Here is a 22,242-nt window from a genome sequence, read left to right as displayed (position 1 = left end):
AGAAGAATTTGAAAGATAAGTATAATATTAGAAAGCAACAGGAGAGGGGATTACAGATGAGAGAGTTAGAAGTAGAGAGGCGAGGGGGTAAAAAGGGGCGGGAGAAGAAGGGGAAGAAGGCAAGGAAAAGAAGTTGTAAAAGACAGAAACAAGAAATGGAGAAACAGGGAAAAGATATAAGGATTGTAACCATAAGCTTGTTTAGAGATAATGGGTGAAAATTTAATTGCAAAAGGGATTCTGCAAAGGTACACAAGATAGCATTGTTATATTATAAAAAGAAATAATTTTAGAAAATATGATTAAAATCATGAATAAAATATTTACTGTAATATAGTTGCATGTTTGGTAACAAATAAATGAATTAAAATGATTGAGAGAATTAAATGGGAACATTTTTAATTATTAGTAATGATTTATAAAAATATAAGTGAGAAATATGGGAAAAAAAGAATTAACTATGGAAAGTTTATAAGTGTTCCCAAGGAAGTACAATATTTAATTAAAAAGAAATGTTAAAGATGTTAAGATTTTAATGAATATTAATGATAGAATTGAATTGGAATGGAATGTGTGCTATATATATATAATTATATAATTATATATATATATATATATTATATTTATATATATATATATATATATATATATATATATATATATATATATTTGTTTTCTGAGGTTCTGGTATTTATATGTAGATCTTTGGTTGTTGGGTTTCTCCGCGTAAGATTCGAGTATCTAGGCAACGTTTCGATGAAGTCTCATTCATCATCTTCAGGCTTTTGTCTCCGGCTCTGTGCTTCTCAGAGTAATGGAGATTGCAGCTGCTTCCTCCTTTTAACTGCCAGTGGGGGTGGGACTTGATTGGGTGGGGGCTTGGCTGTGTTCTGATTGGGTGGGGTGTGTTCTCATTGGTAGGGGTTTGGCTGTGTTCTGATTGGTTGGGGGTTAGCCGTGTTCTGATTGGTTGGAGGCGTGTTCTGTTCAGGTGGGGCTTGGTTGTGCTCAGGTTAGTTTTAGTTGCTGGGGATTTGAGCTGGAGAGTTGTGATCTGGCTGTTTGGCTTCTAGTTCGTGGTCCTGCTGCATCTTCATAGTGGGTGTCGGTTTGCTTCATGTATGGCTCAGAGGGGTTTGAGGTGGGTAGTGATGCAGCTGCAGTGCAGCTTCTGGTCCATGGTCGCTTCTCATTTTCTGAATGGGTGGGAGTCTGTTTTCTACATGGAAGTGTGGTGGTGGCATCTTGTGTGGCTCTTATGGGTGTGGGTCCGTGTCCTTCTTCATGTTAGGTATTCGTCTGTTCATGAGGGCGGGTTTCCAAATGGCTGGAAGGCGGGAGGTGTCATCTCGTTTGTTCATGCTGTGTGGGTGTTTTTCTATCTCTATGGCTTCTCTGATTATTCTGCTGTTGAAGTGTTCGGTTTTGGCGATAATTCTGGTATTTTTAAAATCAATTTCATGTCCTGTGGCTTTGAGGTGTTGGACCAGGGAGGAGGTCGTTTCTTCTTTTTTGATTGAGTTCTTATGTTCTTCAATGCGTGCACTTATTCTTCTGTTAGTTTGTCCAATGTATGTGGTAGGGCAGGCAGTGCAGGGGATTTCGTATACTCCTTGGTTTTCTAATTCGATTTTGTCTTTGGGGTTTCTTAGGATGGTGGATATTTTTCTGTTTGTGCAGAATGCTGTTTTGATGTTGTGTTTTTGGAGGATCTTGCTAATTTTGTCTGTAGTGCCTTTTATATATGGGAGGAGGGCTTTGCCGTTTTCTTGTTCGAAACGACCATGGACCAGAAGCTGCACTGCAGCTGCATCACTACCCACCTCAAACCCCTCTGAGCCATACATGAAGCAAACCGACACCCACTATGAAGATGCAGCAGGACCACGAACTAGAAGCCAAACAGCCAGATCACAACTCTCCAGCTCAAATCCCCAGCAACTAAAACTAACCTGAGCACAACCAAGCCCCCACCTGAACAGAACACGCCCAACCAATCAGAACACGGCTAACCCCCAACCAATCAGAACACAGCCAAACCCCTACCAATGAGAACACACCCCACCCAATCAGAACACAGCCAAGCCCCCACCCAATCAAGTCCCACCCCCACTGGCAGTTAAAAGGAGGAAGCAGCTGCAATCTCCATTACTCTGAGAAGCACAGAGCCGGAGACAAAAGCCTGAAGATGATGAATGAGACTTCATCGAAACGTTGCCTAGATACTTCAAATCTTACGCGGGAGAAAACCCGAACAACCAAAGATCCACATACAAATACCCGCGAGAACCTCAGAAAACATATATATATTTCTTTTTAAGAATATATTGTGTATTTTAAGAATGTACCAAGCAGAATTTGATTGGAATTATGTATTATATTGAATGCTATAATCTTAAAGGTATACATTGAAGCTTAAATAAGAGTTTGAATAGATAAAATTAAAAGATATAAAGGTGTCATACTCCAATTGGTAACTACAGGGAAAAATTTGTTTAATAAGAAAAGATAATATGAAATTGAAACAGGACAGACAAAAGTATAATGATTTGATTGAGATAAGATAATTAAAATAAAGTTGAGAAAATTAAAAGAGGGGAAAAACTATGTAGAAAATATAAAACGGTAATAAGATATGGAATAGAATATAAAAATGAGCATGAAATTGAGTTTGGTGTCTGTATGAAGAAGTGAAAACCTGGGACCATGCCATTTTCAAAAAGATGTTTTATTTGTATTTTGTTTTTGTGAAAACCCAAATAAAATTTTCAAAAAACAAATCACAAATGGGAGGGGATGGGTGATAAAGAGTGATGAGAAGGTTAACAGTAATAGTGCGGACTTTGTAATAGTTGAACAGTGTTGAGGGAATTATTTGTTTAGCAGAGTGATGGCATTTGGGGAAAACTGTTCTTGTGTCTAGTAGTTGTTCTGGTGTGCAGTGCTCTATAGCATCGTTTTGAGGGAAGTTGAAACAGTTTATGTCTGGGATGTGAGGAGTCTGTAAATATTTTCACAGCCCTCTTTTTGACTCGTGCAGTATACAGGTCCTCAATGGAAGGCCAGCTGACAATTGTTTTTTCTGCAGTCCTAATTATCCTCTGAAGTCTGTGTCTGTCCTGTTGGGTTGCAGAGCCAAACCAGACAGTTATAGAGGTGCAGATGACAGACCCAATAATTCCTCTGTAGAACTGTATCAGCAGCTCCTTGGGCAGTTTGAGCTTTCTGAGTTGGCGCAGAAAGAACATTCTTTGTTGTGCATTTTTGATGACGTTTTTGATGTTAGGTGTCCATTTTAGGTCATGTGATATAGAACCTAGAAATTTGAAGGTCTCTATTGTTGATACTGTGTTGTCTAGTATTGTAAGAGGTGGTAGTATGGGGGAGTTTCTTCTAAAGTCTACCACCATTTCTACAGTTTTGAGTGTGTTCAGTTCAGTTGTTCCAGTTACACCACGAGGCAAATTGTATAACCTCCTGTCTGTATGCAGGTTCGTCATTGTCTCGAACAAGACCAATCACTGTTGTGCATCAGCAAACTTCAGTATTTTAACAGATGGATCTTTTAAGATGCAGTCATTGGTATATAGGCAGAAGAGAAGTGGAGAAAGCACACAGCCTTGGGGGGGCCCTGTGCTGATTGTACAGGAAAGGTGGCTGAGGAATTCTGGGAGTTGAAGTTCACAAGTCTTAAAGTTGCCAAGGTTGGGGACCCCTGCTCCAAAACACCTGAAGGCAGGACAAGAAGCAATGGATGGAAACTAACCAAGAGAGAGGCAACTTAGAACTAAGAAGAAATTTCCTGACATGAGAACAATTAATCAATGGAACAACTTGCCTCCAGAAGTTGTGAATGCTCCAACACTGGAAGTTTTTAAGAAGAGAGTGGATAACCATTTGTTTGAAATGGTATAGGGTTTCCTGACTAAACAAGGGGTTGGACTAGAAGACCTCCAAGGTCCCTTTCAATTCTGTTATTCTATTATTCTGACAGGCTTTCAAAACAATGAAACAAAATAAATTGCACAGCAACAACTTTCTTCTTAAAATAAATGATGATATATGAACATAAACTGTCTCCAGGATGATTTTTATTTTTTGAAAGGCTCCGTATTTTCGATTTAAAATTTTAGTTGGTTAAATTCAGAAACAGTGACGGTTATTATGGGTCATTGAGTCTCAGTGAAAGCAATTTTATTCTGATTATCGCAGCTTTGAAATTTGAAAATGGGTTCAATCTGATATGCTTGAAATAAATGAGGGCAGACAAAATAATCAGCAAGTGTAAGCACGCAGAGCAATGATGAAACAACAGTCCAACAGCTTCACATTCCCATGACAGGAAAACTTGGAAGAAAAGGCAGCTAAAAAGGTTTGATCAGCTGCTCGGAGTTCAATCTAACTCCTAGGATTTGGAGTACTTCTACTGTGAGGGCCCCATTTTTAGAAAGTGCAATCATTAAGACTGATAATCTAGAGTGAAAGAATAAGTGGTAACACCTCAGAGCTACAGTACACCAAGAAGCCCCTAAGCCGTACAGTTCTGAGATTGCTTGCCTTCCCCAAAAGCAGAGTGCAAGATGACCAAAAGACAGAGATGACAAAGGGATTGGCTAACGACCAGTGGAATTCGCTTACCGACAGCAACAGGGCATGCTGGGATTGCCATCACTAAGCAATGCAGTCATGTGACATCATACTTTATGACCATATCACTTACAGGCAGAAATTTCAGTTCCAGTTGTGATCAGAAGTGGAGGATTATCTGTGAATACATTGTGCCTCAGAGGTTTTGTCAAACCATTCTGAGTGTTCAGAGGTTCAGCAGAATTGAAATCCAGAACATTTTCAGTGTTTGAAACAAAACTGGAGAAATAGTATTGGGTGAGTAGAGAAATATACTGCACATTGTTTGTCTCTTTCTCTCTTCTCAGGTCCTCCATGGCCTATGTGTTGGTCTACCTGCATTTTATTAATCTCCACATCTGTTGGGAGATAAACCCTGTAAATATGTCTCTTCCAGGTTTTCCTGCCTGCCTTGCTGACAATCTTTTTTCCATCAGAGATGCAGAAAAGGATGTCAAACCATGCTAAGCATGGACCTTCTATGAAAGAAAGACCTGTCTTATTTTATTAGTTTTCCTTAAGGATTAGGATCAAATCAAATAGCCTTCCTCTTTTGAATTGCAAAGGAAATTCAAAAGGTATTTTTGATTTGATTCTAATCATTAGGGAAAACTTAGCAGGCAAACACAAGGAGTAGGAACTGGGAATGGAAATGAGAATCTAATGCCAGAATTTTTGATGTTAAGAAAAAAACGAAGCTGAGTGGTATACTGTATTTTGAACTTTTAAAAAGATTACTTTTATGTACTCAGAACACTTACAGACCAGACTATAGCACAAAATAAGCTGATGGGAAAAAGAGCACAAGACGGGTAAGAATTTCTAAAAATGAAATACTGAAAACACACTCATAAATAATTCCAATGAGGGAAAATAGATGCCCATAAAAACAGGGCACTGTGGCTATCCCGAAAGATTTGTGAAAAACAGAAAATCAAATGACACATGCAAGAAATAGAAACAGGGACAGGTCACCAAAGGAGGACACATATAGGAATTTGGTTTTGTGGAGATGATGCTCAGAAGGCAAACGCTCAGAATAAATCCAAGTTAACAAAAGGCTTTGTCATGTACTGTATGTATTTAAAAAATAAAGGATGAGAAGTGAAACCATGTCAGCTGTTCACTGAAGATAGCAAATGGGTATCAGATCACAAAGAAAAAGCAAAGCTCAACTGTTGTTTTGCAATCTTTTCTGAGCAGTGTTCTATCTGACAATTCGTTATTAATACTTCAAAAAGCAGAATTCCAACTTGACAGGAACAGTTCAGATCTCCAGGACCAGATGGATTGCATGCTAACTGTCCAACTCTTCACAGCAAGAAGCAAGTATTGCACAACATTCCCTAAAGTTACCCGGGATCAGCAGTAAAATACTGCAATCTGCAAGAACTTCCAGTCCTCATTATTAGTAAGTTTGTTAAGACAGAACCTTAATGAGTTGAAACTGGAGCGTTGTGCAGCCTGGCCTAAGCTATTTATGAGGTAACCTATTAACAAACTTTTCTTTTGTATCTAACACTCCTCTCATCATTTTCCGGGCCTCTGTATAAGCTCCTATACTAAGATAATGAAGAAATATACCATTACCATTTGCAATCTACCATTACTATCCAGAAATCCTGAACAGGTCAAGTGATAGATGCCTCATTTGCAAGGACAAGGATTGCTAGTTTCCAGGAGAGAAAAAAAGAGACCGTTTGAGTTTAACTGCAAAAAGAGATAAACTAAGTAATTCTGATTCAGTTAATTATGGGTAAGACCATCTTAAAGGAAATCAACCCTAATTATCCTTTGGAAGGAGAATGAATAGCTGAAAGCTCACATATTTTGACCACCAAATGAGAAGAGAGGACCCACTGGAAAACACCCTGATGTTGTGGGGGGATAAATCTGGCTGTTAATTACGGGTAAGGGCATCTTAAAGGAAATCGATCCTAACTATCCTTTGGAGGGAGAGTTGAAGCTCAAATATTTTGATCACCAAACGGGAAAGAGATGACTCGTGGAAAACGCCCTGATGTTGGGGAAAAATTGAAGGCGGAATGAGAAGGGGACGGCAGAGGAACAGGTGATTAGGTAAGTGTCACCGATGCAACGAAGATGGGTTTGGGCAAACTCCAGGAGACAATGGAAGGCAGGTGGGGAGCTGGCGTGCTGCGCTCCATGGAAGAGCTGGACACGACTTATTAAGGCCTCTGAACAACAACAATGGGCGTCCTATATTTAAAGGGCACCAGACAGTTTCTGGGAACAGCGAAAACCAAAACCATCGGCAACCCGTCCTACTCCAATCCGACCTCGCTCCTGCAATCCTCGCGCGCTAAGGCGCAGCACGAGCCACAGAACAAAGGAGCCGATTGTTCCCGGCCAGTTCGCACCGTTCGAACTGGGAGGGGGGGGGGGAGAGCGTGCGGAAGTGATGCCGTGCGCATGCGCATAAAAGAGGCGCGTTGGCGGGCTAAGGTTCTTTTTGCATGTGACTCCCAGGAGCGGGTTTGTAGGTAACGCGACCGTGACGGGGTTTCGCGAATCGCGTTTCTCGTCCTTCCTCTCTCTCTCTCTCTCTCTCCTGCTCTGATACGGAGTGGTGTTTTCCAAAGGGCAGGGACGCCATTGATTAATTTCCAGGGGGTCTCTGGGATTTTTTTTTTTCTCCCGCCCAGCACTTCCCTATTGCTCCCGCGTTAAGAGGGTAAAGCTTTTTATTTTATTTTATTTTTATTTATTATATTTTTTGTGAAGTTAAGGCATACGTTAAGGTTTCGGGTCTGTAAAATATGTAGGCTTTAAAATAGCATAGGGTGTATTTGTGTAGAAAGGTAAAGGCGCGTCACAACGTATTTATTTGGACTCTACGGTTCTAGAAGGTTAAAAAGACTTGGTAAAATATCAGCGCTATAAACATTTAAAAATTACAGTGGCAAGAAGACATCTTCAAGTTCTCTTCCAAAACACTAATAAAAAGCCTTAAGACTAATATGGTTTAGCCAGCAATACTGTAACCTAACCAATTATACTGGCTAAACCGGCTTCTGTTCAATGTAACTTGCAAGATGGGTTACTGCTTACCTGCTGCATTCAACTGACAAATAAATGAATAAGTAAATTAAAAATTAGCTCATGGTGACGTAACAAAAGAGAGGAACGATAGAGCCCAGCCTTGTCCTGCCTCTCTTTTGTTACTTGTTCCCTTATTAGGCTTCTAACCCGCTTTTTCTCCAAGAGTGCCAAGTAGTGTGCAGACATATTAACTTCCATTCTCTTCACAACAACCACCCTGCAACAACAGCTTCCTGTTCCTTAGGGTGCTTTGTTTCAGAGTACCTTAGCAATAGTCCTCTTTCTCTTGATGTATTCAGACCAGTTTGGTGTCTCACATAATCACGATAGTCAGGGTTTCATGTCTTCAGGACCAGAAAGTTATCTACTTCTGTAATATTCAGTTCCCCCTTTTACACTGGCTCTCAAAATTTCAAATGGAAACCATGCATAGTTGCACTATCCTTAACATCTGGCCTATGTGTGTCTTACTGGATTTCCTGTTTTTCTTCTTCCTGCCTTCCATCTTTTTCCTCTACTGCTTTCTTTGAGTTGAAGAGTACAGGTAATCCTAGACTTACAGCAGTTCATTTAGTGACCATTCAAATTTAGAACGGCATTGAAAAATGTAACTTAATGACAGTTCTTCACAGTTACAACCTTTGCAACATCCCCCATGGTCACGTGATCAAAATTCAGATGTTTAGTAACTGGTTCATATTTATATCTGTTACTGGGTCCCAAGGTCATGTGATCCCCTTTTGTGACCTGACAAGCAAAATCAAGAGGGAAGCCAGATTCACTTAACGACCCGATTACTAACTTATCAACTGCAGTGATTCACTTAATAATGGAGGCAAGAAAGGTTGTAAATTGGGGCAAAACCCATTTAACATTTGCTCATTTAACAGAAATTTTGGACTGAATTGTTGTAAGTTGAGTTAAATCTGATTCATATCTAAAGAGCTATTCTGGTAGTAAATTTTCTCCAAGTTCAGTTCTCTGAGTTGGTATCACTGCAATGTTGGGAGATCTATTGTTTAGGTTATTTGTCAGATAGTACCTCTGTTCAAGTGGCTGTATAATTTAGTTTTTGGCTCACGAGGAAGATTATTTTAGGAGCTGTAGATACCTTTCCCAGTTTTATCCAGGAAATATTGTGTCTATATCGTCCGTATTATCACTTGGAAAGCAGGTTACTTTCATTTTATTGGACTTTGATGATAAGAATTATAACAGATATCCTGTAATTGTTTCAAATGCTCGTAGGGCAAGCTAATATACATGCTTTGCTCTAAAGGGTTATTATTGATATTATTTTTTTATAAAGATTAAGGTTATGCTTACTTTTATAAATGCTAAAACATTTAAATGAGCAAGGACAAATGAATAAGTGCTGTCTTTAAAGTTTTAGATTTATTAATTAAATACTCAGGTTGCAAGTTTATTCTGAAATGCTATTTTTTTCTTCAAGAATAGTATTTTATATATTTTGAATAATGGCAAGACTTGGAAAAAACATTTTTGCCAATATTTATGTAAAACTAAAGAAACTTTAGGAAATACACGTGATTAACATTTTATTCCTGGAAGATGGAAATGTATTACCCTATTCATCACCATTCAAACTGCCCAATCATATGAATAAGTAAAGTCACCCTATTAAAATTTTTAACTGTTTCAGCTTTTTTCCACATACAGCTATCTCATTTTCATTTCAACAATATTGATAAAGGAAATAGACTATAACAAATATGTACTGTTTACATTTGATATTCTGTTGTATAACTTAAATCTAAATGCAATTTTTACATGTGAAAAGCAAATATATTCCTACCTTTATTACTATCTCAAGTACCTAAAATTAGAATCAAGTCAGGTATAAATGATTAGAACATAATTAGGGTGTGGGTGAGATTTATCTTATTTAAACCTCAGACATTCTATTTATTTTCTATCTATCCTTTATTATTTTTACAAATAACTCAAGATGGCAGACAATCCCTATTTACAGTCACTTGTGCCCTAGTCATTTCCCATCTTGATTATTGCAACAGGGCTGCCCTTGAAGAGCATCCAGAAGCTCCAGTTGGTGCCACCTTGAGTGGCCATGTGCGAATAGGCAGAAATATAAATTCCCTAAATAAATAAAAAATAAAGAACACACCTTCCTCCTATTTTTCCTACAACAACAACCCTGTGAGGTGAGTTGGACTGAGCGAGAGTGACTGGCCCAAGGTTATCCAGCTGGCGTTCGTGGCTAAGGCAGAACTTGAATTCCTAGTTTCTAGCCCAGTGCCTTAAGCATTTACTCTTTATTGTTGAAGTATGTGTGGAATCACCCTGCTTAGATCAAAATAATTCCCTGAGGCATTAGAAAAGAAGGTTATAAATGCCTAATTAGTCTAGAAAGGGATGTTAAAAAATGCCCAAACAATTGGACATACATCATTTCACTGTCTAGAAGGTCATCTTCAAATGCAGAAGACTTCAGACAACTGCCAACTTGTCCATGCCAGGACATTTCAGCAATCTTTGTATTTTATAATTTTCCCCTTACTCTTTTATTCTGTCTCCCCAAATACTGCCACTACTTACTGTCCAGACTTTTGTTAAGTCTGGGGTGTTATGTAGCCTGTTTGAAATATAAAATCTTGCACACTTTAACTTCTTGATCTTCTGTTGTATCTATTTTGTGGTGCCACCACTTACTGCTTTCAGTCAAATGGTATTTCCTGCAGATATTCCAGTGCACCGTGGTTGCTACTTTATCATGCCGTGGTTTGCAGTCTGTGACATTATTTTGCAATGGTTGAAATCTTAAGTGATCTGCAAATCTCACGGGTTTTTGGCATTCTTAACATGCTCAAGCCTTAAAATGAGAATTCAAAAATTTTACAGGGTTTGGCATTTTTCCACAAATTGAATCATTTTACGTGTAAGAACTAAGTACATTTAATGAAGCAGAAACACTGAGTTATAGCTCATATGTACCAGTTTGCCAGATTTTAACACAAACACTAGTCGGTAGTTTTCAAAGATGATACAGCCTACATAAAGGAAATGATAGTAAATTACTTTACAAAACCAGGGAGTATGTTTCTGGCTGTAATTTTTTTCAATCTTTTTTTCAAAACAGAAAAAGATTGTAGGGAAGGAAATTTGTTCTTAGAGTTTACATACAGAAACCTTTTCACAGTTTTCAATAGTTCAGGTAGGTGCCCATTTATGGTAGAAAATATTAAGAGGTATGTGTAATAGCATTTGCTGGTTTATTTGAAATTTCTCATAAATTCTTTGTTGTTGCCTCCCATCCAGCTTTTCTTACAACTATTATATGTGTAACAGCTGTACGAACCATAAAAAGTATTAATTGAAATAATTTCTTTATATCCTGGTTTCTACTGTTTAGAAGACTGTGAGTCCCAGCAGCAGAATTATCATAGTTTTCGGCAGGCTTCTATAAGTTTCCAAACAATGAATACAGAAGACAGCTATGGTAAGATAAATTTAGACTAATAAAAATAGTAGCTAAATGTGGGCTACATGTACATGAATAAATACCATGTGTTTTTACTCTTTAATCTTAGTTGCCACCTGGGGTCTTGATAATCATTTCCTGGGCAACAAACAGCTTTTCAGAAGTATGGTGAAGTACAGTAATCTCCCAGCTGTGTTTAAATTGGTTGAGCAATCTGGAATAATCTCTGTAGGTCACTAAGCTACTGAGTCCCATCAAGCAACTCTGCATTAACAGCTCAGTTGGTCTTCAGCTTACAACCATTTGTCATATATATGGAATAATAAAGTGAATAAAGGGTCATCCTTCCCAGCCAGCATTTGAAACACATGAGGACTTACAACGGGGCTTCTTGTAGGTACTCTACACTCATAGTAGCCATCTGGGAGTTTGGAAGAAAAGATTAGTTCCAACCCTAATCGGGCACTACAAGTTTTTAGATCTTTTTTCCTGGCTGAGGATAGAAACCCAAGTGACAGTCTCCTTTGTTTCAAGTAGGACGACTGTGAAAATTTTAAATTTTGCTAAGACATTGAAAAATTGCCTTTTCAGTGGATGGGGTAAGTCAATGGCTAGAAGAATGACTAGGCTGATTTAGTTAGTTTACTAATAATAGTCATGATGTTACAAGAATTAGAATCCTTTGTTTGGAAGTATCTAGTGCTTTCAGTTGTTGGTCACATCTCTTAAAAACTTATTAAGTAGACATGATTTTGCTGCACTTGGGACAACGATCTGTTGAATTGTTTCTAAATGCAGCATAAGTACGCTGAATTATACTTTAGTTGTACAATCCAAGGATCTTTTACCTGTAATCTTGCTTTTACTTGTAATCTTTTACACTGATGAAAGAATTTTTTTTTTCACATAGCACCTCATTGAAAATACCCATATTGAGGAAAAGAAAAAAGAATGAGAATAGTCTGCTAGCAAAGATTTAGGGTATTTTTATAGATCACTTGAGATTTTAATATTCCCTTCAGTCATTTCATCCCCCCTCCCGTAGCTGTGTGTTGTTGTAGTCTCTGAATTGAAAGCAGAAAGGTGTAGCCTAATACAATGACGCACCCATCTTGGCTCAGACGAATGCCACTTATCTTATAAGGCCAGTGGGGACCGTGAGCAGCACCTCTTCAATTTTCTTGAATAACTCTTTTAATTGGACTGTCTAATTGAGTAGCTTCAGGGATACAGCTTTTTCTTCCTTTCATAAATGTGCTCATTAACATCTGCCGCATTGTCTTGCACTACTGACTACATTTCTTTGTTTAGTACTCTAATCACCTAAACCACCTGAGTGAATTTAATTAGCCAGCAAACTTGAAGTAATTTTGTGGTTATGAAATACTAAGAACTGATAGCTTTCCTTACCTATCTGATTAATTCCAATGCTTTCATGTGTTTTTTGCATTGCATTTAGAAGAGTATTTGTGGGGTACTCATTAGATCTCCAATGTTCTTTTCCAATAGATGCTTTGGATCCTGAAAAACTAATTCAGTGCCCCTATGACAAAAATCACCAAATCAGGGCTTGTAGGTTCCCCTACCACCTTGTAAAGTGTCGTAAGGTAAGCTGTGGAAATCTTTTGTTTAAATTTAGTTGACAATGCAGAGTGTACAGAATATCTGCCTACCTGCTTATTTCCCAAATGATACATTTACTTGTTTTGGGGACAACTCGATGTTACTGCTCTTCCCAATTTCTTTAGGGTATGTTTTAGTTATTCTTAATCTCCTTCATTCCATTCCCTCCATTTCAAAATGTGTTCCCAGTGTCCTTTTTTTTTTCCTGTGCATTTTCAAATGACAGAGAAAGAACTGGCTCTCTTCATTGGGTCTTGAGTGGTACCAAATTTGAAATGGCATTTTTAGTCCTGTAAGTATGATTTTAGCATAAATCATTTTCCAGATAATGAAAAAGATCTCATCTGTTCATTACATTTCCAGCAGTTTTTAGATAATTAGTAAGCCATTTTAGCAAGAGAGATAGAAGCAGTGGTGGTATTCAACCAGTTCTGCCTGGTTCTGGAGAGCCGGTAGGAGCGATGAGCAGCAGAGACCGAACCAGTTCTCTCTGCTGTTGGGCCCACCTGGGCTCCCATACTCACCTTTGTCCACTGAATTTGAAGCGCAGCTGCTTTGCATGGCACAGAATAGCTCTGTGCGGCAGCTGCTGAAGTAACCAAGGTCGTGCAGGCTTGCAGGAGGCGAATTAGAATATTTCTGCGCCTGCGCAAAGTGCGCGAGAGCTCGCCCGGAAGAGCCCCACTGCACATGTGCACACGCCGCTGTCCAACAGCTGATTGTCGGGTGTATGGTGCGCATGCATGGGGGGGGTGCACGCAGGAGACACACGCGTATGCGCAGAGATGTGCAGCACACGCTGGGGTGTTGCGGGCACATGCGCAGAGGCATGCAGCAACGGAAATTGCTCATAGATGCCCAGATGATGGTGTGCGGCAAGGTGAATCACACACACATGCACAGACACGCAGCATGTGGCAAGGGGATCATGTGCATATGCGCAGGCATGTAGTGCGCTGCGAGAGGATCGCATGGGTGTGGGGGTGTCCAGCACGCACTGCCTTCTGGGTGCTGGCACATCAGCGTGAGTGCACGAGCACACCCGCAATTATCGGCACAGGAGCCAAAAAGGGTTTGCCACCACTGCCCTAAATGATAGGCTCAAGACCCGGATGGATCTTGAAAGACTTGAATGGACTGGGCCCTATCTAACAAGATAAAATTCAAATAGAGAAAAGTAAAGTCTTACACTTAGGCAAGAAAAACCCAAAGGACACATACAGATTAGGTGAAACCTGGCTTAATAGCAGTAACTGTGAGAGGGATATTGGAATCCTAGTGAACAATCAATTAAATATGAGCCAGCAGTGGGTGGCAGCAGGCAAAAAAGCCAGCACAATCCTAAATTGCATTAACAGAGGGATTGAATCAAGATCAAGGGTGGTACTAACACCACTCTGTAAAGCCTTAGTAAGATCACACCTAGAATACTGCATCCAGTTTTGGTCATCACACTGTAAAAAAGATGTTGAGTCTCTAGAAAGATTGCAGAGAAAAGCAACAAAGATGATTAAGGGGCACGGAGGCTAAAGCATAAATTAGAATGATTATAGGAACTGAGCGTGGCTATTCTAGTAAACAGAAGGACCAGAGGAAGCAGTGTTCCAATGTGGGAGGGACTGTCACAAAAAAAAAGGGAGGCGCGGGGTGTCAACCTATTTCCAAAACACCCGAAGGCCAGACAAGGAACAATGGATGGAAATTGATCAAGGAGAGATTCAACCTGGAAATAAGGAGAACCTTTTTGACGGAATAATCAGCCAACGGAACAGCGTGTCTCCAGAAGTTGTGGGTGCTTCATCGCTGGAGGCTTTCAAGAAGAGACTGGACAGCCACTTATCAGAAATGGTATAGAGCAGGGGTTGGACTATAGATTTATTTTTTTATTTTATGTATTTGTTTGTTTGTCAAACATGTACAAAAAAGCAGGTATAGGTTCGAACATAAGCACAAACAAAGGAAATAAATACAGATAAATGGGGACAGTAAGACAGGGACAGTAGGCACACTGGTCTGCTTATGCATGCCCACTTTATGGACCTCTTAGGAATGGGGTGATGTCCACGGTAGACAGTTTGAGGCTGAAACTGTGAGGGTTTGAGACTGTAACAACTGAGTCGAGTAGAGTATTCCAGGCATTGACCACTCTGTTGCTAAAGACTTATTTTCTGCAATCGAGTTTGAAGCAATTTCCTTTGAGTTTGTATCAATTGTCTGCCTGTCTGTTATTGTGGTTGAAGCTGATGACCTACAAGGTCCCTTCCAACTCTGTTATCCTGTATTCTGTAATCAGGGAAGTAGTCAATCGCTTGCTAGGAGAGGGGATGTTGCCAGCTGCTGTGAAAAAGGTGGATAGTTTAGCCTCTTGGATCCGACAGATTTAGACAGAGTTTGCTCATTCTCCAACCTGCCTTTTTAAGAAGGTTGTCAAGAAAATGATGAGGTGGAAGCAGTTACACTAACTCAATACATAGTCTCTAGTTAGCTAGGTAAATAAATAGATGCAATTGTATAAAGAACATAGTGAAAACACTTGGCTGAACTATTGCAATGCACTCTGTATGGAACTACCTTTGAAAACTCTTCAGAACATGTGCCTGGTACAATCTGTTTGCCAATGCATGAAAGCATCCAGAATTATATGGCACTGGTATTGCAGGCACTGCTTTGGTCTCCAGAGTCTTACATGCCTTGACACTTAAATAGTTATAGGACCAGTTAATTCAAGGGGAATTTCCCCATTCAGTGAGTGTTTCCCATCAGGGATAGTGAGTAAACTTCCCATGTTAGGGGAAAGCTGGTTAGGAAAAAAAATGTTTAATTTGTGCTTAATAACCCTTAGTACTTCAGATGATATCCCTACTGCTTGCTTTAGAAAGACAAAATGGCTCCAAAGAAAATTCTTAATATAGCTAGATGTTATATTCATTGTTACAATATTACTATTGCATGAATTTATATAAATTGCCAAGAGTCCATATAGTTAGCAATTTACAAATGTTGTAATAATATGTGGACTAATTCCTTTTCAATATAAAGTTACAGTAATTATAGCTCCATTTATGGTTCAATGAAGGAAGTCTCTAGGTTCATGGAAAGTACCAGAGTAATTTTTGATGATATATAAAATTGTTCCAAGTAAATGATTCTTATTAAAAATAAGGTGCTTCTCTAATTGAATACTTTTAATTTATATTCTTCAAATTGAAAACTAGGCCAGAAAAAAAATTAGGATAGGAATGTCCTATGTGACAACATATTTACTACTAGAGTTGCTTCTTTTTTCTTTTTTCTTTTTTTGGTATGGGAGATGTTTCAGCCCACACAGCTGCATACTTAAGTGGCATATCTCAGAAATAAGTTCATCAATTTAGTGAGAATTTGGCATTTTGGTTAAGACCAAGTGTAATTAGGCCATAGGCTTCTCGTGAGAAATCAGGAAAGGATGTAAAATAGTATATCTTCATTTAGAAAAATCTGTCTATGCAGGTGCTAATTCAATCACTTGTTTAATTTAGCTGCTCATATGAAAAAAGTTATAATATTGTTCAGATGTTATTCCAGTACGTAGCACCTAAATAAATAATCATGCATCAGCTCTCACAGCCTAGGCAGAATTTGTTTTATTTCAGAATATATTTGGAGGTTCCTTATTCCCCCTACCAAATATGACATTTATTGTCAGGTTGATATAATGTAAAATCCGTAGAACCAATGATTATATTCACCCATAAGAAGTTCGAGATGAAGCTCTTATATAAACTTTAAAAATAGTAAATTTTCATTTAGGCTTTATTCAAGCTCAGAAAATTCTAAACTTGTATCTTTCTCAGTGCATCTAAACATTTCATCATATCACCTCAGCTTAGGAAGCATATTCTTCAATAATGAGCCAAATCTTTGTTCTTCTTTGAGTTGTTGTTTTTTCATAATTTCTTAAACTGGAGGTTCCTTGAGTTCCTGATTTCGAATGCTATTTATACATAATTTATACTCTTGGGGATATGTTTTTATTTTTCCAAGAATATGATCAAATATTTTTCCCAACAGAGTGCAGTGGCACACTGTTAATTTGTTTGCAAAAAGGCTATGGGGTTTTTCCTCAAAATGGATCGCACTCATTTCTTAGTACCAACAAGACCATCAATGATCCACCAGCACTATTCAGACCACCAAGTTTACATATGACAAAGGCTTGCCAGTACAAACCAGAGTTTTGTTTGGAAGACTCTTAGCTCACATGTTTCTTGATAATCTCCAGAGATTAAGTTCCAAATAGGCAGTAATTAGTGGAGCAAAATAGTTTGTCTATTGTGTCATTGCCAGTCTCAACAATAGAAGACAGAATCTGAGTAGTTTGTCCTCAGCCAGACCTTGAATTGTCACAGTATCCTCAGTTAACCTAACATGTTTAATCTTTATTCCTGTTTCCAAGGAAGATGCATTTTAACTGTACTTCACAAACTGTTCCCTTAACTGCAGACTCTTGCCTTCTTCCAGTAAATTTTCTTTCCTAAGCTAATATGAAATGTATTAGCTTCTGAATATTCTGAATTTGGTAAAATATTTCAAACTGGGTTCAGATTCTTTTTCTGTTCCTTTCCCTGGAGCACCTGGCCTTCAATTTCTTCATCTAATTGAGATTTGGCATTGTAATGCATTTCCATGTTTACTTCATCAGAGCAACTCATTCAGTGGTAATGAGGCAAACTGGCTTGTCTTTCACTTCCCTGCAAAATAAATATAAATTATCTAATTCTCTTTTATTATAAGGCCCTCAAAATGAAATGATAGAAATTCAAGTTGCCTCCCTTCAAGAAAAATGCCATCAATATGTTTCCATCACACAGCCGCAAGTTTTTCCTATGCAAGTTTATCAAAAAGTTTAAGTCTTGTTGAAATCAACACCTAGGGCAGGGGTCTGCAACCTGCAGCTCTGGAACCACATGCGGCTCTTTCGGCCCTCTGCTGTGGCTCCCTGTCAGCTGATCCCACTACCGGCTGGCCCCTCCCCTCCCCATCACTCCTCGCCTGGCCTGAGAAGGTAAGAGTGATGGCGGGGGATGGAGACTCGTTCCATATTCCAGAGCAGGAGGGGTGACTGTATGGGAGTGAGTGACCTCGAGTTGGCCACACCCAGTCGCACTGGATGTTAAATTATTAGCTCCCAGTATTTTATTTCCTGTGGGAAATGGATCCAAATGGCTCTTTGAGTGTTTAAGGTTGCAGACCCCTGACCTAGGCTATGTATGCCTGCTCAGAAGAAAGGGCAAATAAAAGCTTGAAAAGAAATGTAGTCAAGTCCATTTCTCTTCATAAAATACAAAACCACATCTTTAATCTTATAAATAACTAGATTATATTTCATTAATTGTCCCAAATATGCATTTTTGAGGGGCAACTGGACTTTCTTGTCGTTCTTTGAAGATATTTATCTTTTCATCCAAGAAGCTTCTTCAGTTCTGACTGGATGATAGGGAATGAAAGGATTCCTTGTGGAGAGCCGGTCATTTGCATTTTTTAGAAAGTTGTTGAGGCCACTGGGAGGTTTATCTGTGTCCTCAGGGTTACCTAAGTAGTGCAAGTAGGTGTGGAACATTCTTGGAACTGTTGAAAGGACTGTGTTGTAAACTGGAGATAGTTGATGTCATGTCCCTCCCCCTCTGTTGAGAGAGAGAAGTTCAGTTTTGACATAGAGGGCCTCTTTGACCTCTTTTTCAAACTAGTGGTCCTCTCTGTCCAAAATGTGGGCTTTGCTGTCTTCAAAAGAGTGCCCTTTGTCTTTTAAATACAGATGGACTGCTGAATCTTGTCCTGGGAGGTTTCTTCTATGTTGTGCCACTTCGTAAACGCAAACCATCCATTCAGAGTTGAAGAAGCTTCTTGGATGAGAAGTAAAATGTCTGCAAAACAAACAAACAAACAAACAAACAAACAAACAAGAAAATCCAGTTGCCTTGAAAAAAAAAAACCCACTTATGGGACAACCATGACCTGGATGACTGAGATTCTCCATAGATATTCATAGCAATAGCAATATGATGCATATACCACTTATATACCAGTGTTTTACAGCCCTCTCTAAGCGGTTTACAGGGTAAGAATATTGCCCCCAACAATCTGGGTCCTCATTTTACCAACCCCAGATGGATGGAAGGCTGAGTCAACCTTGAGCCTGTCAGTAGAAGTAGCCTGCAGTACTGCACTCTTACCACTGCGCCACCGAGGCTCTTCTTGCTTCAATTTATGCATTGATTTAGATCAGGGGTGTCCAATGTTTCACCTTCCCTGGGCCACATTAGAAGATGAAAATTTGGTTTGGGCTGCACATAAAATAAAATAACAGTAACGATACCTGATCATCCCCAAAAACCATAGAAAACATAGTTAACATATTAAATCTATTTGGAAATGAAGTTAGTGAGATGTTTTTATTATTTATTAATTATTAAAAATTATTTATTTTTATCATGGTTTTTTTATCACAGTTTTTTTTATCACAGTTTATTTTCCGGCCAAATTTTTTTTGGGGTGGGGGGAGAAGCTCGCCTGCCTCACACCTATCTCTCCTCCTGCAAATGGCCCGGCTGGATGAGGCAGGACTGGAAGGCAGAAGCAGCAGCAGCGGGGGCAGAAGCCTTCCCCCGCCACCGCTGCTGCTTCTGCCCCCGCCACCGCTGCTGTTCTGCTGACGCCGCCACTTCTGCCCCGCGCACGCCTGCCCCGCGGGGCAGCGGCGCAGGGGCAGAAGCAGCAGCGGTGGCGGGGGAAGAAGCGGTGGCAGGGCAGAAGCAGCAGCGGCAGCGGGGGCAGAAGTGGTGCCGGCGGGGGCAACAGCAGGAGGTGGCGCTCTGACAGCACCCGCCTTTTCTCTTGCTGCTTGGCCTGGCGCTCGCCTCGCCCCGCCTCGCGCCTGCCTCTCTTCCTCCTCCTCTCTGGCTCTGGCACGAAGGTTGGAGTGGGCACTGGGCCACATTACGAGGCGACCTGGGCCGCATGCGGCCCGTGGGCCGCGGGTTGGACAAGCCTGATTTAGATTTAATCATGTCCAAATAGCAATTGATAGAGGTGCTGTGGTAGTGGTAGTTCTGGAGTTTAATGAATATTTTTTCCCCTGTGTCCTGCACTTCTTTTACAGAATATTTACTAAATAATGGCACCTAGCCGCATTTGGCAAATCTTGCAAAATAAAGCAAGATTGGATATGGTTAGTAGTTCGGCTGTAAACCAGACTAGGAATTTTTTTAAAAATAATCAGTGAAGAAAATGATGGCAAACCTTACTGATGCCAAAGGGATGTTTCACAGAGAAATGAGGAAACTAGAGTACTTACTTTATGTCACAGTTACATGTCACTGCTTGTTAAGATTTGAATTAAAATACATTCATGTTGTTAAAACAATGTCCTGGTGACCTGTCAGAAAGGCTGCTGTGATTTTGTTATCTGTATTTGTCTTTCTAGAACCATCCTGGGATTGTGGAACAGCTGGTCACTTGCCCATTTAATGCTCGTCATCAAGTGCCTAGGGACAAGATCAGCCAACACATATCAAGCTGTGATGACAAACGATGCATTGAGCAGGACATCGGTAAAAATAAATCTTTTGGAATTGACTGTTGATAGCTGTTAAAAGTCCCTTACTTTGCTGATAGAGTTTCAAAAATGGTTTGTTGACTAAGTTATCTTTTGCCTTCTAAAGGACTTTCAGCATCTGTTGCAAGTATTACAGACTGTGTGGTTAGATGTTAAATGTGATTTGAAGTGGCATAAGTAAAATAACTACTTTTTTTTAATGACCTAGCAGATCCTTTGAATCCTTAGTTTCATAAATCAGTGACTTTTTATTGCCAAACATTGTAACATAAATTGTACATGTTATAGTAAAAGGTAGTTGGGTTCAGGTTTTGGAAATAATAAATTTGGGTCACTGGCATCTCCTGTTCAGTGGAGTGAAGCAAGCAAGGACAAAAGCCATATATATCTTTATATATTATATTCACTTATTTCATAAAATTGAATGTCATTGTGTTCTTAGTCAACAAATGTTAGTTTGTGTTATATATAATATAAAAGAAACTAAACGTTAGCATCATACTTGGAGATTGATTGATGTAATCATTTATAGACTGTCCATTGCTTAAATAACTAGATGATTTACAGTGCTGCACATAAAAAGTGATTAAAAATCATCAGAAAACTTACAGTACCATCAGCACCCATAGTATACAATATTTTAAGGACTTTTTAAAAACCAGGAAGCGTGAGGCATTTCTTATTTTAGGAAGTATCATTTTCCAAAAGGTTGGGCATTTACTGAGAAGAGGCATTCTTGAATTCCTAGCCCCTCCACTTTCTGTAGTGTGGGAATCAAGATTGAATGAAACATATTGAGTCTAGACAGAATAAACCCTTCTGTAGGTACTGGGGTAGCTTTTTTCCATCTGCTAGTTGGGTTGATATTGCAAGGAGAAAGCATTCTCTCAGTTCTTTAGATTGAAAAAAAAGTTTTAACCACTCAGATTGAAGTACTTTGGAAATCAAAACCTCACTAGATATTTAAGACCTCTTCTCTAATATATATATAAATGTTCCAGGATAAGTAAGTATGAAAGAACCAATACAGCTTGAATATCATTTGGCATAAACCTGAATACTTATCCCTTATTAACCCAATGTACTGTAAAACTGGGAGTAACTACTGTTCTGAGCCAGTGCAACAGTGCTTCATAGTAATTGAGTATCAAATTGAAGCCTGTATTTAACAAAATATCATCACACTGACTTAATTGTTGTCAAATGTAATGTAATGTAATGTATTGACATTAACCATTGGTCGTGAACGCTTCTGACCACAACCAAATCGGGTTCCGAACAAAAAATTCACATTGTAAGCACCAAATTTTTAAAATTAGGTTTGGGTCACGACCAAATCAGGTTGCGACCAAAGTTATGGAACGAATTATGGTCATGACCAGAGGTTCTACTGTAATGTAGTTTACATGTTGAATTAAGGCAGGAGAAGGGGGTTATTCTGGGAAAATGATATATGTTCTTGCAGCTTGACTCCTGATTGTAAGTAAAAAAATAAATTGGGACAAGAGAAGTAAGGAGAACTAGCATTATATTTGCAGTTGGAAGGGAGTTAAATTTGAACTCAGTATTTCAGACTTTTAGTTTGGAGTTTGAAAAAAAAATACAGTGTTTTAATTCAATGCTCTTAAATGTTCATGTGTGGGAAGCAATTGGGACTCAAAATTAATTCGTGCTCCTTCATTTTCTAGGGCCTCCAGATAGATGTTACAGAACATGTGTGTCAAACTTATGATGTCGTGTTGCTGTCACAGGATATATAACAACATTTTCCCTTTGCAGAGCTCGGGTGGGCGTGACCACATGACATATCCGGCCTGCACCGGATTTGGCACCCTTCTTATAGAAGATGTAGACCTTACTGAGTGCTACTATCACT

General features: G+C 39.1%; 1 protein-coding gene across 2 annotated transcripts in view; it reads left to right on the top strand.

Annotated features, from left to right (window-relative positions):
- The window catches only part of LOC113444902 (gametocyte-specific factor 1-like), a 49,636-nt gene that overhangs the window by 12,087 nt on the left and 15,307 nt on the right, over window positions 1–22,242 (top strand). The window contains exons 1-4 of one of the 2 annotated variants that reach the window (XM_026713843.2): window positions 7,069–7,130; window positions 11,081–11,167; window positions 12,659–12,756; window positions 20,235–20,361. In XM_026713843.2, coding sequence (XP_026569628.1) covers window positions 11,146–11,167; window positions 12,659–12,756; window positions 20,235–20,361 — 247 coding nt within the window. In that variant the 5' untranslated portion in view covers window positions 7,069–7,130; window positions 11,081–11,145. Of the gene's footprint in view, window positions 1–7,068; window positions 7,131–11,080; window positions 11,168–12,658; window positions 12,757–20,234; window positions 20,362–22,242 lie in introns of those variants that run through there. The other variant, XM_087925492.1, reaches the window with a different exon arrangement.

Source organism: Pseudonaja textilis, chromosome 2 (assembly GCF_049901715.1).
Source record: "Pseudonaja textilis isolate UNSWEBS1 chromosome 2, rPseTex1.2, whole genome shotgun sequence".
Taxonomy (NCBI): Eukaryota; Metazoa; Chordata; class Lepidosauria; order Squamata; family Elapidae; genus Pseudonaja; species Pseudonaja textilis.
This window is presented reverse-complemented; position numbering and strand designations above follow the sequence as displayed.